The following is a 17,982-nucleotide window of genomic DNA, read 5'->3' as shown; positions in this document are numbered from 1 at the left end:
GTGCTCAACATGGACTTTTTATTTACTCAGTTATTTTTTATATATCACTATTTTTTGTTAAATGCTATAGCTATCTTGAAGATTTGCTCGAAAGGACTTACACCCCTGTTGCTTACTCCACCAATTGTTACAAGAGAAGGAAAATTTTGCTTATCTTTTAACCTATCTTCAAATTAACAAAACTCTTAGAATTAAACTGCAAAATTTGATTGACATAACACAATGCTTACAAAGAGAACTTAAAAAAAAAACACACACTACTATGAAACTTAGAAGTTACACAAACTATCCCATTTTACAAGAAACCCTAAGAACCCAAAATTGCTTACTCCATAAAGCAATCAACTTTGATACTCTTAGGCAAACAAGAACCATTAAACCCACTATCCAAATTTCTATCACCACCCCCCAAACAAAGTCTAAAAAGTATACCCTCCTTCCCTCCAAAGTTAACTGTTTCTAAACTCCTTTGAAAAATGTCTTTCAGCCATTTCTCAAACATTTTGTTAGTAAAAAAACAACACCCAACACACATGTTTTCAACCACTTTCTCATCTACACTAAAATTCACCACATTGTTTTTACCATAAACCTCTTCAAATGACCCTTTGATCCTAGACAGAAAAAAATCTGTCTTTTCTCTGTCTTTGTCTGAATTTGTGTTGAACTCAAACCTGTTCTCAATTGAATCAAGAAACCCTTTTGAGTTCAATTGATCAATTGCAGTTTCTCTAGTTAAATCACTTGAATTAGGGCTTTCTTCAACTTCTTCTTGTTCTTCATCAGCTTTCATGTTCAGATCAAGGGTGTTACTGTTAAAGCTTGTCTGTCTTAAAAATTCAGTCTTTTTGCTTCCTTGTTCACAAATCAACAACCCCTTTTCATTTTCTTCAATTCTAGGGTTCTTGATTTTGGAAAACAGATCCAATTCAGATTTTCTCTTGGGGCTAGAAAAATTAGGTTTAGATTCAGTTATCTGCCACAACAAATTGATAACACCTTTGTTCTTCTTCTCTTCAATGCTTGTGGATCCACCATTTGTTAGTATGAATATAATTTGACCTAAATTCCTCTCTTTGCTGCTTAAAGTTTCAAACTTTCCTTTTTCACATGCATCTGAGAGAAATTTGGTGAATTGGGTATCAGCAGAATCAATGTTTTCTATTAAAACCACAAGCTGTTGATGTGTTCTCAATGCTCCTAATAGCATTTCAGAAAATGGGGTTGTTAAAGTTTCCTTTTTTAGCATGTCCATATGAAGAACCAAATCAGCTGAACCAAAAACTGATTCTGCTATAGCAAGTGCTAATCTTCTTTTCCCTATGAAATCATTGCCTTGTAGAAATAGCCATGTGAATGCAATTTCACTTTGTTTTGATAATTTGGTATAATCGATCAAGGCTTTTGCTATTGAAGGAACCGTTTCGGATTGCCATGGCACATTCTCTTCCAATAGTTTGCAAACATGAGCTTGTTGTGTCACCTTTTCACTTGAATCACTAGCATTTCCAAGTGCAAGAGTGATCTTTACTTCATTAGCTTCCATGCTTTCGAAAGAATCGAAGACTGGCTCGGCTGCTTGCCTTTTATCGTTGAAGTTGAACTCGATAATGCACGATTGTTGGCGACGGAATCGAGGTGTATGATTGGAGTTATTAGATACGGAACTTGATGAGTTATTGTGGTTTGAAATGTGATTGTTGTTGCTCCAATTCCAGTGGTTTTGATTTTGATGCTGTTTGCTTTGGTGGAGACAAAGGCATAGTCTATTCCATTTTCGTTTCAACTCGGTTAATCCATCCTGAAAATTGTTAAATTACTCATTCATAAGCAAATAGTACTAACATAGATGTGAATACTAGTTTACTAGTCAACTACAAAGCACGGACACAGATACAGACACTAGACACCAGAAATGACACTGACAAATCAACAATGTCGTGTTGGTGTCGGTGTCGACCTTTTTTCAGAGGTATTGGTGCTACATAGTTATTCAATGATTTGTTACCTTTTTTGGTTCTTCTGTGCCATGAGACTGAAGCCAGAAAGGCAATATTTTCTTCTGTTGAGGTTTGAGAAACTGAGCTTCTTTTTCATAGTTGGATGCACATTCTTCACAGCAATTAAGCTTATCCTCATGCTCCTTATCACTACTAAATGGCTTTGTTTCCATCATATGAGATGGATTCTGAGAGATGCTTATCCTTGAATCAAGAACACTGCAGATTAAGTTCAGAAACTCAACAAAATTAACATCCAGAATCAAATAAATAAGCACTGTGAAGTTTCAAACATATAGTACTACCACATCACAAAATGCTTTTCTGTTATTCAAGAAAACACAAATTTTCTTCTATATTTTTCTTTAGATAAAGTGTAGCTATGTAGCACTGACACCTCTGAAAAAAGGCATATGCGTCTATGTCACTGTTGGACACCGACACAACATTGACACATACAAGTGTTGTTGATGTGTCGGTGTCGTGTCTGCTGTCATTATTTGTGTCTGTGCTTCGTACAAGTGTAGTCTTTTTGTTTCTCCAACCCAAAATAATTTGAGTGCTTAATGTGTAAGAGGTTTGTTATATATACTGACAAACTAAAGTGAGGCAGAAGGAAAGACTCTGCTTCATATTTTGCCTTCCTACCAACCAACAAAGCTTTTAGCATGTGTTTTGCCATAGCTCAGTAACCGTACATATTCCTCCACATCTTGCCAACATAATAACCTTTCAAATATACCATCAGAGATAGACAACACTTTTATGTACTTATGTTTACCTTTCTTTCATGGTTGCATTTTATAAGTGATTATAAGAAATTTTGTGCACTAAATCAAACAAATTAAGAACAACATTATGTTGTTAATACTGACATAATCACAGTGACACACCGAGGTTTTGCTGAACTCACCGCGAGTCCAAACATGCACTTAGGTTATTTTTAGATTAGCGGTGACTATGACAGAGCCACGGTATGTTACTATGATATCAGAAAACGATAAGCACTTTAGAACTTAAGCAAAATTGCGGTGATACTTTGCTTTTGACAAACTCACCTTAAATTCAAGCATGCATTTTTAAATTTTTTTTTGCATTTAACCAAACTTGATATTATTGTTATTGTTTAAGCGAAAGATTACCTTGAAGAATGAAGGGTCAAGCCGAGTCCATTTGAAGTAGTCATCAACTCATTTCTCTTTGGTGGAGAAAAGAGAGCCGAGTTAAACTCAGAAGAACTGTACTTAGCATTCGTTGAAGCCGTGAAATGGTTCTGTCTGAAACTTCCAAGGTTAATGTTTTCTCTATGATTCTCACTAGTAGAAGGTGAACAAGGAGACGAAAACACGCCACCACCAGAACTATTGTAACATTTAAAAACCGAATTAGAAGGCGAAAAAGAATCCTCTAAATTGTTCTTAACAAGAGTACTAGAGAATCCAGCTTCTCTCATAACCCTACTAACACTAGGGTCATCGAGAATCGATATAATAAGCTGTTCAAGCTCAACTTTCACGGTAAGAACCGTTTGCTGCTGCTGCTGTTGCTCTATCGAGCCTCGTCTTTGATGAGCCTGCGCTCTTTTCAAAGCCGCAATGAGAGCATTGGAAAGCGAAGGTTGAGAATGAATCAAAGGTGACGGCGTTGTCGGGAGCCTATTAAGAGCTACATTGAAACAAAGCTCGAGAGCTCGAGATTGAAGAGGATGATGATTATGTGAAGTTTGGTGATGAGGTTGATGAGATTTAAGACAAGCCCTTTTGAAAGAACTTAGTCTTAAGGTTAGTAAAGTGATTGCTACATGTAGAGGAGTGACCTGTGGATGGCCTCTCCTTCTAGCCAACACAAGAGAATGCTTCAAAACTGAAGCAGCCTCTGATGTGAGGGTCTGCTGCAATGCACAACCTCCTGAGCGCATCACTTGATATATACACACCCCCTTACACCTCCCTCTTTGTCTTAAGAAGCTGGTTTAATGGCTTCTCTCTTGTTTTCTATCACAGAAATATGGAACTAACAGAAAGAGTTTCAAAGAGAGAGAGAGAGAGAATGTAGCAAGTAGGTTTTCTACACTGCTTTCTTTATACTTGTTGTCACTCATTACTTTATCTTTTTTCTTTAATTCTCTTTTTGTTTTAGTTTAAAGAGGTAACTTTTTTGACTTCACATTACTTTAGTTAACCACTATTGAATATAATTAAGCAGTGAATTATTTATACTTAAACTATATTATAGAAGTGATGTAAGATTATGAATGTTTGATATGAAGAGGTTCATGTTCATGTAAGTATGGAAAGGTGAAGATTGCAGTGAGATACAGCATTAACTGTCAGCTGCATGCTTCTGTAACAATATATGATTTTCCATGTTCATCAGTGTAATTTGTTTTGTTGTAAGCAAGTGAAGGTGTATAAGAAATTAGAGAATATAGGAATTAATGTGGACCCTGAAATCAAAGCTTTTTTACTTAGATCGGATAGTTTCCCACCATTTTCCACATCATCATCTTTTGAATTGACAGACAAAGCCAGTATGAATTCAAAAAAAGTTACTAAAGGAAAAAAAACAAAAAGAAGAAATAAGCAAACGTGGCATCTTATATTTTTAAAAGAAATAAAAAGAAAGTTGTGTTCCGCAACTGCGACTGCAACAACAATTTAGCACCGATAATTGTTGTTTCAAGGTGGAACGAGAAAAAAAAGAATGTGATGGGAGAATGACCTCTTGTGGTACGACGAGGGGAGCTTTAGGCACGACGGAGTGGGGAGGACTTGTAAGATTAACACTCCAACGTCCAAGTCAGGGAAGTCAGAAATATGTAGTTTGAGAGTGAGAGTAAGATAATACATGTAAATGTCGTGTGGTAGGTCTTATATATGATCCGTGGTTAAAACCGTTGTCGTTTAATCCGATGTGCAATGCAGGGAGTCGTCTAAACATATCTAATGATGAAAAATATACTAGTAGTTGGGATCAAGTGTCCTACATGTTCCTCTATTTGGTGAGTCGGTATTCTGGATTGGGCCTTACAATAGGATTTTCTTCCTTGGGCCTTTGGCCGACCATAACAGTTGCCTCCAAATTCCTTGTTGCTACTTGATGAAGCAATGATTGTATTGTTCGGGTCACTCCTAATTAGTGTTTTGGGCTTTCCATGAATGCTTATTTTCTTGGATAGCTTTCCATGTATTTCCATGAATGCTTATTGTCCGGGAGAGGACTAAAGTTTGTGTAACAAGTACGAAAGACGCGTCCGTCCCTCTCATGAATGCTTATTTTCTTGGATAGGTTTCCAACTTCCGTTTAATAATTGTGAAATAGGAATCCTTAACCATTTGAGGGTTGCTTCTTCACAACTGCATCCAATGAGATGAATCACGTCAAGGTCTTCCACTATTGGCGTGAGAGTAAAAGAAGAGAGTGTCAACCTTAACACTCCTTTTTCATCTTTTCAATATCCAATATTTCACCTGAGTTGGAGCAGGGCCAAGGTTTGTTATCTCTTAGGCAGGATAAGAAGATGTTCGAGGTGTATACTTACACTATGAGGAATTTCAAGGACCTAGTTACACCCTTAAGGAGGTTGCCCTCATAAGTATATGTGATGCTCAACCCGGAACGCCTTCGAAAATTTCTAACATATTTCCAAAACTCTGGCGTCAAAACCACTACCTCATTGACATCGTATCTAAGTAGGAGATTTATTTAAAGAACAAGCTAATGGCTTTCTCGTATGGTTTGGGATTTGCTGATGGCATCGATTCTTCTGCAACGACATCAAAGAAGTAGAATAAACGACATATAGAGACATGCCTGTTAAAGAAGGCTGCAACCAAAAAGGAGAGGCATGATATATTGGTGAGGAAGTGGGCTATTTATTTTTATTTGTCCTTCCATTTCGAAGTTAGTATTTTTATTGTTTGTTTGAAATTTGCTTGTAGAGAAGATGGGTTTCCACAAATGATGCTTCAAATTAAGAGGACGCCAAAAATCACTCTTTCACCTTCTGAAGTTGTTGTTTAACTGGTTCCGAACAAGGTCCATACTTTAGGGAGTCATGCTGACCGACCTCTTATGTCCCTCTTTTTTCACTACGACCCGAGGTGAAAAAAACTATTGATCTACTTGTAGCGAAGGGTGATATAAACCTATTACCATGCACAACCAATACGCCCCTAAGGGAAGAATTTTATGAAGCATGTCCATCTGAGGTGTCAGCCTCAAAAAGACCTCGAAGAGTGGACCTGGACCTAGGAAGGGTGGATTTGGGCTGAAGTTTGTTAGTGACCCCGACTAGCTTGTTAATGTTGATCCTGGCTCGCTCTGGTCCTCGAATAGCCATAGAGCTTTAGTCCTTTATTTATGAAAATTATTATGCCTATGTCTTAAGAAAGGATAAAGTTTCCATTCAAGAATAAGTGATGGAAATGTTATAGCATATGTAGAAGACTTCGTTTGTTTTGCAGGTAAAAGGGGAATCTTTATGTCTCACTGTCAGTGGAAGGAGAAAGAAGCAATCAAAGAACATATAGGTGCCCTAGTGATAAAGCACAACCGATTTCTAGATGATCTCTTTAAGTTTGGAAACCTCTTAAGGGAAATCGGTGATAAGGTGCAAGATTTGGGGTATCCTCACTATTGGCTTAGAATGTGCAGTTGTTGTCTTAGGGAATCAGGGTGAGGGATGTCACATTGCCGTTAATTTAGAAGGTTTTATTAGATTCTGAGACTGCCATTGCTAATGTGAACGAGCTTTAGATTCTTCTCACAAGACGACAAGGGAGGTGGAGGTATCCTTAAGTGAAGTCCGGGAAGATGGAAGAAGACTTAAAATGACCTTTTTGGAAATGTGTTCAAAAATTAACGATCTATCTTAAGAGTATCTCAAGTTAGTAGATCTGGTTACCCTGTATAGTAGACCTCTTTTGAAAACTCTTTGAAGTGGGTGGAATTTTTCCATCCCGGGGTGTGAATATCAAGAGAACATATCCATCATGAGAAAGTAAATGGAATATGTGAGGCCGGAGAATCTAAGTGACGAGCCAGACTCGTAGTGTTTTTTTACGGGATACCTTTTCTCAGGTGTTGTAGATTGTTGAGTAAATGATTGTGTATTGTTGTTATATTTATTGCGAGGTATTGTTTCTTTATTTTCTTACCATGTTATTTACCTTCTCATTGTATTTCCTTGGCTTCTAAGCTAACTTTTTCAGGATCTGGCCATTATATGAGGCCATGCTCAAAACTTTATTGAACGTTTATGAGGAATACGCTCGACCAAGGACCCACTATTCTTCTCTTCCGCTAGTTTAGACTTGTTTTGAGACTAATGTAATAAGGACTCACGTCCTGCCTTTATAATGACTAGCTACCAAGAGGGGGTGGGCCTCGATCACCACTTTAGTTCCGTGGTTTCCCATCCTTATTTGTGTGACTTCTGTTCTGGGATTTGAATTGCTTTAGTCGTACACTAATGGTGTTTATGACAACACCCCTCATTCGTATCTATCTTTACATGATAATAAAGAAGATAATTTGGTGAAAAAATTTATTCATTGTTGGACAAAAAAACTACATGATAATGTGGGGTTTTGCATGCATGAGTAAAAGTACTTAACCAAAAGTACATAATCTTTATTTATTGGTCCATGTGGTCTTGGTCAGCTTGTTAAAACGAGCTTTATGCTACATCAGTGTTGCTCTTTTATTGTTTCTTGGAAAAAAAGAGCTTGGATTATTTTTTTATCGTTGTCACTTGCACTCACAAAGTTAAAACAATTCATAGTGTACTTATTGGGGACACTGATCCGCCATTGTGGTGGCTGACCATCATAGTCTCTAAGTCCTTACGGAGGTAGGAAACATTAACTTCTAGTGCACTTTCTTTCTCCTTTCTAACTGGTTTTGTGTCCTAGTTGTATTGCAAGGCCTTGTGTATTTTTCAGGCTCTATATATATTAACACATATTGTCACAAGTTTGTCGTGAACATTGTGGTATTTTATCTTTAGATGGATTGGGGAGGCCACGATGTTGAGTGTCGCAGCAAATTGTCTGCCTAGAACGCAGTTGTAAACGTTATTGCGCGAGACTACCAAGAACTGGAGGTTTATCGTCCTGGTATCACTCCCTTCTTCAAGAGTAACCATCGGCTCTATACATTCCTAGGGGTGTGTCATCGTGTTGTTGGAGACTTGCAGGTTAGAGGTTGCATAAGGAGATAACCTCTTTTTTCATCCCAAGCTTCTCAAAGATTTTTGTGTACATGATATCAGATGATCTTCCATCGTCAATGAAAATTCTTGACACATCAAAGTTGGTCATAGACGTCGATATAAAAAGAGGAAAAATTTTGTTCGAAAAACCACTTGTTTTCTTGCTATCCGTGAATCCAAGAATGGGTTTTTCTAGTTTTCCCTTGGGGACCATTCTTTCCTCTTTACTAATTGCCATCAACTTGATAATCCTTCTTTTAACTATCTCTTTGAACGATTTTTTTATTTTATTTTGGGAGGCCTTCCATGATGTATGCCTATATATTAACGCTTTCCTCTCTGATAGTGTTCCCCTTTATCACAGATGCCCTTCATTCCTTTGTCTCAATCGCAACTTCAATTGTCTTCTTGGGGGACGCATTCTCTGGGCGAGGGGATCACTTCTTTCTTGGAGATCCATATCATCTTTTGTATTCTTTCTTTATTCCACAATCATCTTTTTGACCGTCTTCCTAGGTATATCGAGTTAACACTCCCTTCTTAATTAACTTCTCAATTGTGTCTTTAAAATGTACGCATTCAGACATATTATGCCCATGATTCTTGTGGAAATAGAAGAACCTTGTCTTATCGATGCTAACTAATTCCCTTACACTGCAAGAGTTTCTTATCCATGTTTCCATGAATTTGGTGTTAGCACACTTCTGCAAAATCTTTTCCCTTGATGTGTTCAAGGAAGTGTAAGATGAGAATCTGGCCCGTGACCCCCAATATCCTTTATCTCGATGTTGAGTTCCTCTTCATAGTTAATGTAGGGTTGGGCCCTAGCCAAGAGGTCGTTCAAGCTCCCAACCCTTTGTAGTCCCATGTGTTGTGAAACCCACAATATTATGTTAGTCCTTTCTTGATAATGCAACACTTTAGATCATTATTCGTCTCTCCTACCTCTATGGATACCTTGGAGAATTGAAGAATTGTTCTATGTGTTCCCATATGATTTTTGTTTCATTTTATTTAATTATGTTGTGGACGAAAATTGTCATAGGTTTTCATTTTCAAGCGTGAATTGGACGGTAAAAGAACCTCAATGCTCTTTCCAAGAGTTTATATAACCGTCTAACAGGGTCATAGACCACATCGTGAAGGCTTCTAAGAGGGTCAAAATGAATGGCTTAGAGAGGAGATTCCTTCTTCGATGAAGAACTTGTATCTCGTCATCGTTTTTGTCATCCCTCTGTGAATTGCGCAGTGGCGGTTAAGGAGGATGGCATTATCCCTGGGGAGTATGGATACTACCTCTCCCTCCGAAATCATGTGGACAATATCAGCATGGAGACATGGTATCGATGAGCATCTATTGTGTCATGGCTCCACGATTATAATGGGATGCCACATCATGTATGAAATTAGTCTCTATGAGGAGTGTATTGTAGGTTTCTCTTCAATCCTGATGAGTCTTTCGACCAATAAATAATAGTTTCATTGTTGTGCCAAATTGTTGACGTTGTTAAGTCGTTTGTTCACCCTTTGCACCTATGGTGGCTTGGAGTTGTTGGATGCTTTGGAGCATCTCTTATCAGGTGAGCTTTGGTTGTAGTTGAGGTTGTTTGAAGGGTTGAACTTGTTGTAATTATTGAGAAGATTGAAAAGTCTGAAGCACGTGGAATATTCTCTAGATGAAAATTCTAAGGAGTTGGAACAAAATGAGAAGTTATTAGAATTTGACTAAGTTTTACTGTTGGAGGATGTGGAGCTTCTCTTGTGTGATTAGGAACCTTAACCGTTGCAGCAAAGATGTTACGTTGGGTGGCTAGTGGACTTAGATATTGCCAGGGTTTGCGTAAAATCGATGAACGCTAGATTAGAAAGAAGATCAGTTGAAGTAGATGAGCGGTGAAGAGACACTAGTTTTCACGTGAATTCGAGGGAATGAGTAGTCACTTCTCAAATACGACGTCAGTGTTCCGTGGTTGAATGAGAAAAAGGAGGTGGTGGGAGAACGAGCTCTCCCGGTACAACGTCGGGAGCTTCAGGTACAACGGAGCAGGGGGGACATGCAAGACTATCACTTTAACGTCCAAGTCAACAAAGTCAAATAAATATAATTTGAAAGTGAAAGTTAGATAATACTTGTAAATAGCACGTGGTAGGATTTACATATGAGCGACAAATAAATCTGCTTCCGTCTAACCCAACATACAATACTAAAAGTCATCCGATCAAATCTAATCGTAGATAATATACCGATAGATGAGTTCTGATGTCCAGCTCGACCTAAGAGAGAACACAAATTTTATGAGTGAATACTTTTTGTCATTTGTAAGAATATGCAGAATACTGAAAGCACCACTTAGTGTACAAGTTCACGGCAATCCTCGTAGAGAAACAGTATTATAATATATTCTCCAAAAAGCAAAGCTGTGTCTGCTATGATCTAAAGCATTATTGGTTCTTTTTCAGCATAACCTTTTGTCTTAATCTAATCATCTTTAGCTGTTCAAACCATAACTTTTGTATTGCCATAGAAAGGAACCAAAACTGTATAATCGACAATCTTCACAGTTCTTCTGTTTAGTCCTACTTTTTTGGTGTTTTTCGACACCACAAAAATAAGGTGTTTCACTAAAGTTTAATTGTGAGCTTTTAGGAATCTACTTTACACTTAATTTAAAATTGTGCCATTAATTATTTAACTTCATTGTATAATTGCATGGATTTAAAAAATAATTGTATACAAAAATTTGAATTATAAAATAAGAGAGAACCTATGTTGTTCTCTCACAAAATAATCAAATTTAGTATTAAGATTTCACTTTCACATCTTAAGATATTAAGAGGATCAACTCAATCAACTTAGAGGCTCCTTATAATTTAAAAAATAGACTTCAATTTAAAAAATTATAATTATAATAATTAAAAATAATGTTTTAAAAATATAATTATATATTAATAAAAAATAATTATATTTATAAAATATTCATTTTTTTTATGTATTGAATGTTTATTATAACAATTTTTTATGTATTGGATTTTTTTATAACATTTTTTTATGTTTATTAATGAAATAAAAAAAATTGGGACCTCCTAAAATTTGAAATCTTTTCCACTAAAATTTGTTGTACAGGGTCAGACCTGAATATTAAATATATAATTAATCTCTCTTATATATTACACACTTCCTTTCTGTCTAATTGATATTCACAATTAAATTTCAACATTTTAAATGCTATATATTTATGAACATTTTAATCAGTCGACCAATAATTAAAAATTTAGATCGGCCACTAAAGATAAGCTTGTGAGCTAACAAGTAAAGGTGGAAAGGAATTATGGAATGATTTGCTCAACGAGTGATGAATTGATTATTATAAAAATATGTGCAAATAATCTTCTGGACTAGGATATAAGAAACATGAAAAAAGATAACAACTTTTTGGTGTGAGCCATAGAGGTCAATAGTTTTAGAAGAATTCCGTACTTAGAATGTTATGTAAGTGTTATAAGTTATTCTCAATGTGATAACTATGTATATGTGGAGTTGAGTACTTTATTGTCGATCAAACATTGTCAATAATATGATAACCATAAAGATGTTTGGTAGATACTCCACAAATCATGATGAGAGACATGAGCGACCTAGATGAATTTGTTCATCCTGGGTAATAAGATAAATGTCTAAGGGCCAAATATTAAAATGGGCAAGAGTGACACAGTCTATACTTGTGTTTAATATATACACGAGGACAAAATGGTAATTATACGCATAAATGTATTTTCATATCACATGACATTTTTGAGATTTGTGTAGTTGTAATGTGTTGTTAGATATTGCTCACTATTTATTACATTAAATGTGTAATTTGATATTATATGCCAAAATCATGACAACCTACAAGCTCATACACATAAGGACAGATTAGTGGGAAAAAATAAATAAGTTAAGCTTATTCGATTGTGTGATTTTGTAATGCACATATCTCTCTCTATCCCCCCTCTCTCTTTCACACTCTCACATACACACTCAAAGTCTCCATCATAAGAAAATAGAGAGGAAGCGTCGGAAATAAGAAGAAGAGAAAAGAGAGAGAGAGGGAGAGAAATAAGAAGCAAAATAATTAAAGACATAAGAGAAAGAAAAATAAGAAGCAGAATAATAAATGACAGAAATAGAGAAATAGAGGAGAGAAGCGATTAGAATGGTCGCATTAGAGAACTATCCTAAGTAGTGCTAACCACTTTGTCTACTCCAGACTCCTCAAGAATTTCTCTTTGATATTTCCACTAAAATCAAACTTGAGACTTTCACAGTTCCAGCCTAAACCACTTTCAAACTCACTTTAAAACAAATTAGTAAATAGGTAGTAGAAAAAGGAAATAGAAGGAAAACCAACAAGAAGAAATAAAGTAGAAGAGATAAGAGAGAGAGGGTCAACTATCTCTTTCTATGTCCCTCTTGCGACACCAATGTTCTTTGGATAGAAGAGCCCTAGAAAATGGTGAGTAAAGGTTAACTACAATGGAGCTTACAAAGAAAGGTAAAAATTGTAGGATGTGAAGGACTTTTACGCAACTTAGATGGTCAATGATTCAAATACTAATCTCAATATCTTAGAAATCCCAATGTTCTCTACGCAACTTGGATGTGAATATTACATTGAATCAATGTGTCTGTTAAGAGTCTCACATAAAAAAATATATGATATGAACATGTGCTTATAAATGAGGTAATTCTCACATCAGAAATCGCTCTGTAGGGATGAGTTAGACCCAAAACACATTTTCTTAATAAGATATCAGAGTGTGGTTTAAGATCTGATAGACCACCTACTATTAAAGTTTCACATTAAACGTTTGAACATGTGTTTATAAGTGGAGACAATCATCATCCTACAAGTCGATTTTAAAGAGATAAAATAGGTTTAAATAATATTTTCTTAATATTAAAATTTGTTTTTTTTATGAATAGGCTCAAATTATATTTTCTTAACGCTCATTTTAAAAGACTCTTGTTGATATGATTATTGAAAAGATTTCTTGTAATGGGGCTATTCCCATCTTTTCTCGCATCATTATCATGTGTGTTTTGTTATATAGGAAATTTATAAGCATGCACTTTTTTTTCTTGCACATTTTTAATATTGAATGATGTTATATCAATAGATGGTTTAATATTTTCTATGTAAATTACATAGAAATTGTTCAACATATGTTTCATATTAAAGCATTGTTAAAAGACAAACTATTAAAAAGATTTAAATATTTAATTAGGGCAATGACTGTTTGGTGTATGTGGAAGTTGAGGAATAAGTTGTTTTTAGAGATTCACATGCAAGTGAAGTGACTAAGAGGCATATGGGTCCTCATGTAGTCACATTAGTTTGACTCTTTCCAAGATTCGAAACATAAATGTTTATAATGAGAAAAAATTAATCATTGTATAGCTTCATTTTTGAATAGGGAGAAGAGAAGCTTCATCTCTAAAAGAAGATTACAAAACTTAAAAACAAAAAATGGCTCTCATTTCAAGACTATATTTATGATCTGTCAAGAGTTGAAAGGTGGATTAAAGAAAAAAAAACATGGGAGAAAAAGAAATATGGGAAAAAAAGTAGATACCATCTTAAAACTTGGTATATAAGTTTTCTAATTACTCTCTAACTAAAATATTTTTGTTTGTATTAGTGTTTTGTAAATACAAGATTAAAATTTAGAGGTATGCTATTCATACATTATGAGTCTGTTTGGTAAGACAAAAAAAAGAGCTTTTAGCTTTTAGCTTTTAGCTTTTCAGCTCGTATTAATAAAAAAGCTCTGTTTGATAACTCTATTTTAGTTTTTAGCTTGTAGCTTTTTTACTAGCTTTTAGCTTTTTTTTCAAAAGCTATTTGAAGTAGCTTTTGAGCTTGTAGCTTTTAGCTTGTGAGTTTTTCTTCCATTAATACCCTTATTATTTTAACTAAAATATATTATTACCCTCATTAATTAAAATGTCATTAATGTCATTTTGTATCTATCAGCTAATGAAACAGCTAATTTACCAAACACTCACATTAGCTTATCAACTATCAGCTACCAGCTATCAGCTATCAGCTACCAGCTAAAAGCTACCAGCTATCAGCTATCAGCTAGTTTTACCAAACAGAGCCTATATTTTACACCTTCGTCAAATTCACTATTCATAAATATCATAAATAGTGACATAAATAATGAATAGTAACATGAATAGTATCGTGAACATTGCTCGTGAATTGTAATATAAACAGTGCATAAATAGTGGTAATACAAAATTGGTTAATTAAATATAAAAAATTGGTTAATATAATTGATTATTTAGTTAATAACGGTCCATATATTAAAAATAATTTTTTTAGTAATAAAACAAAGTTGATTAATGATGTATAAAAGGTTGGTTAATAAAGTGATGAAGGTAATTAATAAACAAACTATGAAAAATAATTTAGTTGTAAAATGAAGTTAGTTAGTGAAGTGTAAATTGTTAATTAATGTAATCATGAAATTGGTTAATAAACACTGGTATTAGAAATAATTTTTAGTACCAATCGTTAGTTGGTCCAGTGGTGATTGGCGCTGGACTTGGTAGGGAGAACCAAAAAAAATTTTAGTAGTAAAATAAAGTTGGTAAATGAAGTGTAGAATATTGGTTAATGAAATGATGAAGTTGGTTAATCATACCGTTTTTAAATCTATTTTCCTTAATCCAAAAAATATATTTAACACAAAATATTATTTTTTAATAAAAATACTGAGAATAACATTTTTCTAAACTTTAACTGATTTTTCTGTCAAACTCTAAATTATGGCTTTGGCTAATATGCATAAGAATTTACTTATACACCATGCAAAAGCCTACATAAGTCATTGGATCATGTTTTTAATACAGTATTGAGTATTGAGTATTGAGTGGTGAGTATTGAGTATTGAGTAATAACAATTGATGTCTAGAATTTGATCAAAGGGTCCATAATAATCTATGCATGGTGCATAGATTTTTTATCTATGCACGGTAACTGCACCCCTAAATTATCATATCTATTATTTTTCTTCAAAATTGAAGGAGGTAACCATAATTTTTTTTTAATATTTTGAATGAAGGTTTAGTGTTTAAACTATAATTACTCTTAACCTAATGTTTAATGTTTTTTCCTCGTAACACAAGAGTGTGGAGGGGAAGTGGAGTTGAGGATCTTTATTCTTTTGAGCATTCTTTATATCTTTTCTTCCCATTAAAGAGGAAACACCACTAAGTAGATAATAACGAGGTTCACTCATTTTGAGGGTCATCAATATACACACCCTTTAACAAAACAAGAAAGAAAAAAAATCAAATCATTGGAACATTATATTTGAACGTTTGAAAAGTGAAGAAGGCACTAGGATCAGAATTTCTCTACTTAGAAGAAAAGTATCCCTTTTATGGAATTAATAGAGAATGTGTCATGTGTTATATGTGTATTCAAATTTGACCCAGAATAAATCATGTTGTGTAACTCTAAGGAATGATTTGGTTTGCATGTTCTCTGACATATTTTCAATAAAGCATCAAGTTAAATTTATAGGGTTTATTAAGAGATATAAATCAGGCTCCCTTATCTTATAAAAGTGATTTTTTTTTTGGTGTTAACATCGTTTTAGTGAGACATGTATAAGACATAATCTATCAATTCTATTTTCGATAAAATGTTAGAGTCAAGTGTAATGTATAACTAGTAGTAGAATAAATGCATTAAATAAAGTAACACATGAGTTAGTAATCTAATTTGGTGCAAAGTCACTCACATGTAGAGGACGTTAACTCAATGAAATAAAATTCACTTTTAATAATCAGAAGTACAAATTGGTCTGATTTGAACTCTCTTGATTCAATGTCTCTTTTTCTAATATTATTTGTGAACATCTATTTAGGACTTCCCTAAATATTGTTAGAATAATAATGCAAGTGTGAGTAAGTGGAAAAGTAGTCCCACATTGGATAGTAATGTGTGGTGAGTTGAGCATTTATAAGTGGGAGAATCCACTCACCTATCACCTTAAGGTTCTAGGTGGATAAGTGGCGTCTCTCCCACAAAGGTGTGTTGCTCAAAGGAAAGTCCCACAAAGTAAAAATACTCTTTGCTCGACCCTCCCCGATTGTTGCGCTAACAAATGATATCAAAGTTTCTGGTTCGAGAAAAGGGAAAACTTACTTGTATCAAAATGCCTAGGAAGTGGTGTCCCGTTGCGAGGTGTCAATGACGATACAAATGTGAGAGAACATTGTGGACTCACACTTGAGGGAGAGTGTTAAATAGTCCCATATTAGATAAGAATATATGGTGAATTGAGCATTTATAAGTGAGAAAACCCCCTCACCTATCACCTTAAGATTTTAGGTGGACAAGTGGTGTCTCTCCTACAAAGATGTGTTGCTCAAAGTAAAGTCCCACAATGTAAGCACGCTCCTCGCTCGACCCTCCCCCGATTATTGTGCTAACAAATATGAGACTCTTCTCAGTTTCACTCAAACACTCTCTCAAGTGTTTGGACAGTTACAAGAGATTATGAATAAAGGAACAAAATTACAACTCAAATAATTTATTTCCTTAACATAGGAATAAGACTCAAGAATAGAGTATTACACAAACATATACACACAAGATACAAAAATAATTAAACACGCCAAACTTGATTATGCAAGGCCTGAGCCGTGACGAAGGAGATTTCATCCTTAAATAGCAGCAAAGGTCAAATTTCAAAAACTCATTAGGGTTTTCTTTGTTAAGGGGCAAGCCACCAATCTTCAATTATGATGATTGAAGATCTTTGATTGACTAAATCTTGAACATATCATAATACTTCAATTTTAATCTTGCTAAAAGTGAATATGAAAAAAACTTTCTTATTCCAAAAAACGTACAAAAGTTTAAAACCTCATTAGATGAAAAAAGGAAACAAAATCCTTAAACATCGCAAGAATCACTCAAATTATCTTGTGCACGAAGCAACTCAGGGCGAGACAAGTTGTCTCTCAAAATGATTCAAATTATGCTTAACATGTTGCTTTCTTACTGAAATGTCTTGATTACAGAGAAACTGGATGTCTCACATCTTGCCATAACATCTTGTTGTTGGTGTAAGCACTAGAGGCCAATAGTTTTGGTACTTGTATCGAATTATTTATTAACAATAAAAGGAATTTTTTTTGTTATGTTTGTTTTTCCAAAACAATAAAGTCCCTAGAATAACTAGTCCGCTTAATGAAACATTAAGTGTGACTTAATCATGAGATCCCATTAGATATAAGGACAATATTCTTAAAGTATCCATAGTCAAACTTTATTGTAAAGTGGGATAATATTAAAGCATTGAGACTATTATGTGGATAGGCTAATGATCACATATCATGGATCTTGGATAAAGAGTTATCAAGTCTTCACATTCAATTAATGTGACTTTGATACCTAAGCAACATGGGGCAGATTCTATTGAGCAGTATAGACCTCTTTCACTTGAAAAATTTTAATTCAAAATCATCACTAAGATCATTGTAGACGAGTTGACCATCATAGCTCCTAAAAATGTTTCAAAATACCAAAGAGGCTTCATTAGGGGCGGAAAAATTTATGAGTGTATTGGGATTATTTCATAAGTCATTAATTTGTTGGGTGAAAAATTCATTATAGGTAGTATGACTTTGAAGAACATCAGAAAATCCTTTGATACTTTAGATTGAATTTATCTTATTAAAGTTCTTGTTCAAATTTGGTTTTA

At 34.6% G+C, this 17,982-nt stretch overlaps 1 protein-coding gene across 1 annotated transcript; it reads right to left on the bottom strand.

Annotated features, from left to right (window-relative positions):
• Positions 1-184: 184 nt before the first annotated feature.
• On the bottom strand, positions 185-4,037 carry LOC131628807 (protein SMAX1-LIKE 4-like). Its single transcript, XM_058899624.1, has 3 exons — positions 3,143-4,037; positions 2,009-2,219; positions 185-1,801 (listed from the first exon to the last, which is right to left on the bottom strand). Exons 1-3 carry the CDS (start codon positions 3,916-3,918, stop codon positions 326-328), a joined length of 2,463 nt encoding a protein of 820 aa, XP_058755607.1. The 5' UTR covers positions 3,919-4,037; the 3' UTR covers positions 185-325.
• Between the last annotated feature and the right edge of the window lie 13,945 nt (positions 4,038-17,982).

Source organism: Vicia villosa, linkage group LG1, assembly GCF_029867415.1.
Source record: "Vicia villosa cultivar HV-30 ecotype Madison, WI linkage group LG1, Vvil1.0, whole genome shotgun sequence".
NCBI lineage: Eukaryota > Viridiplantae > Streptophyta > Magnoliopsida > Fabales > Fabaceae > Vicia > Vicia villosa.
Note: the sequence above shows the minus strand (reverse complement) of the source record. Positions and strands in the feature narration are given on the sequence as shown.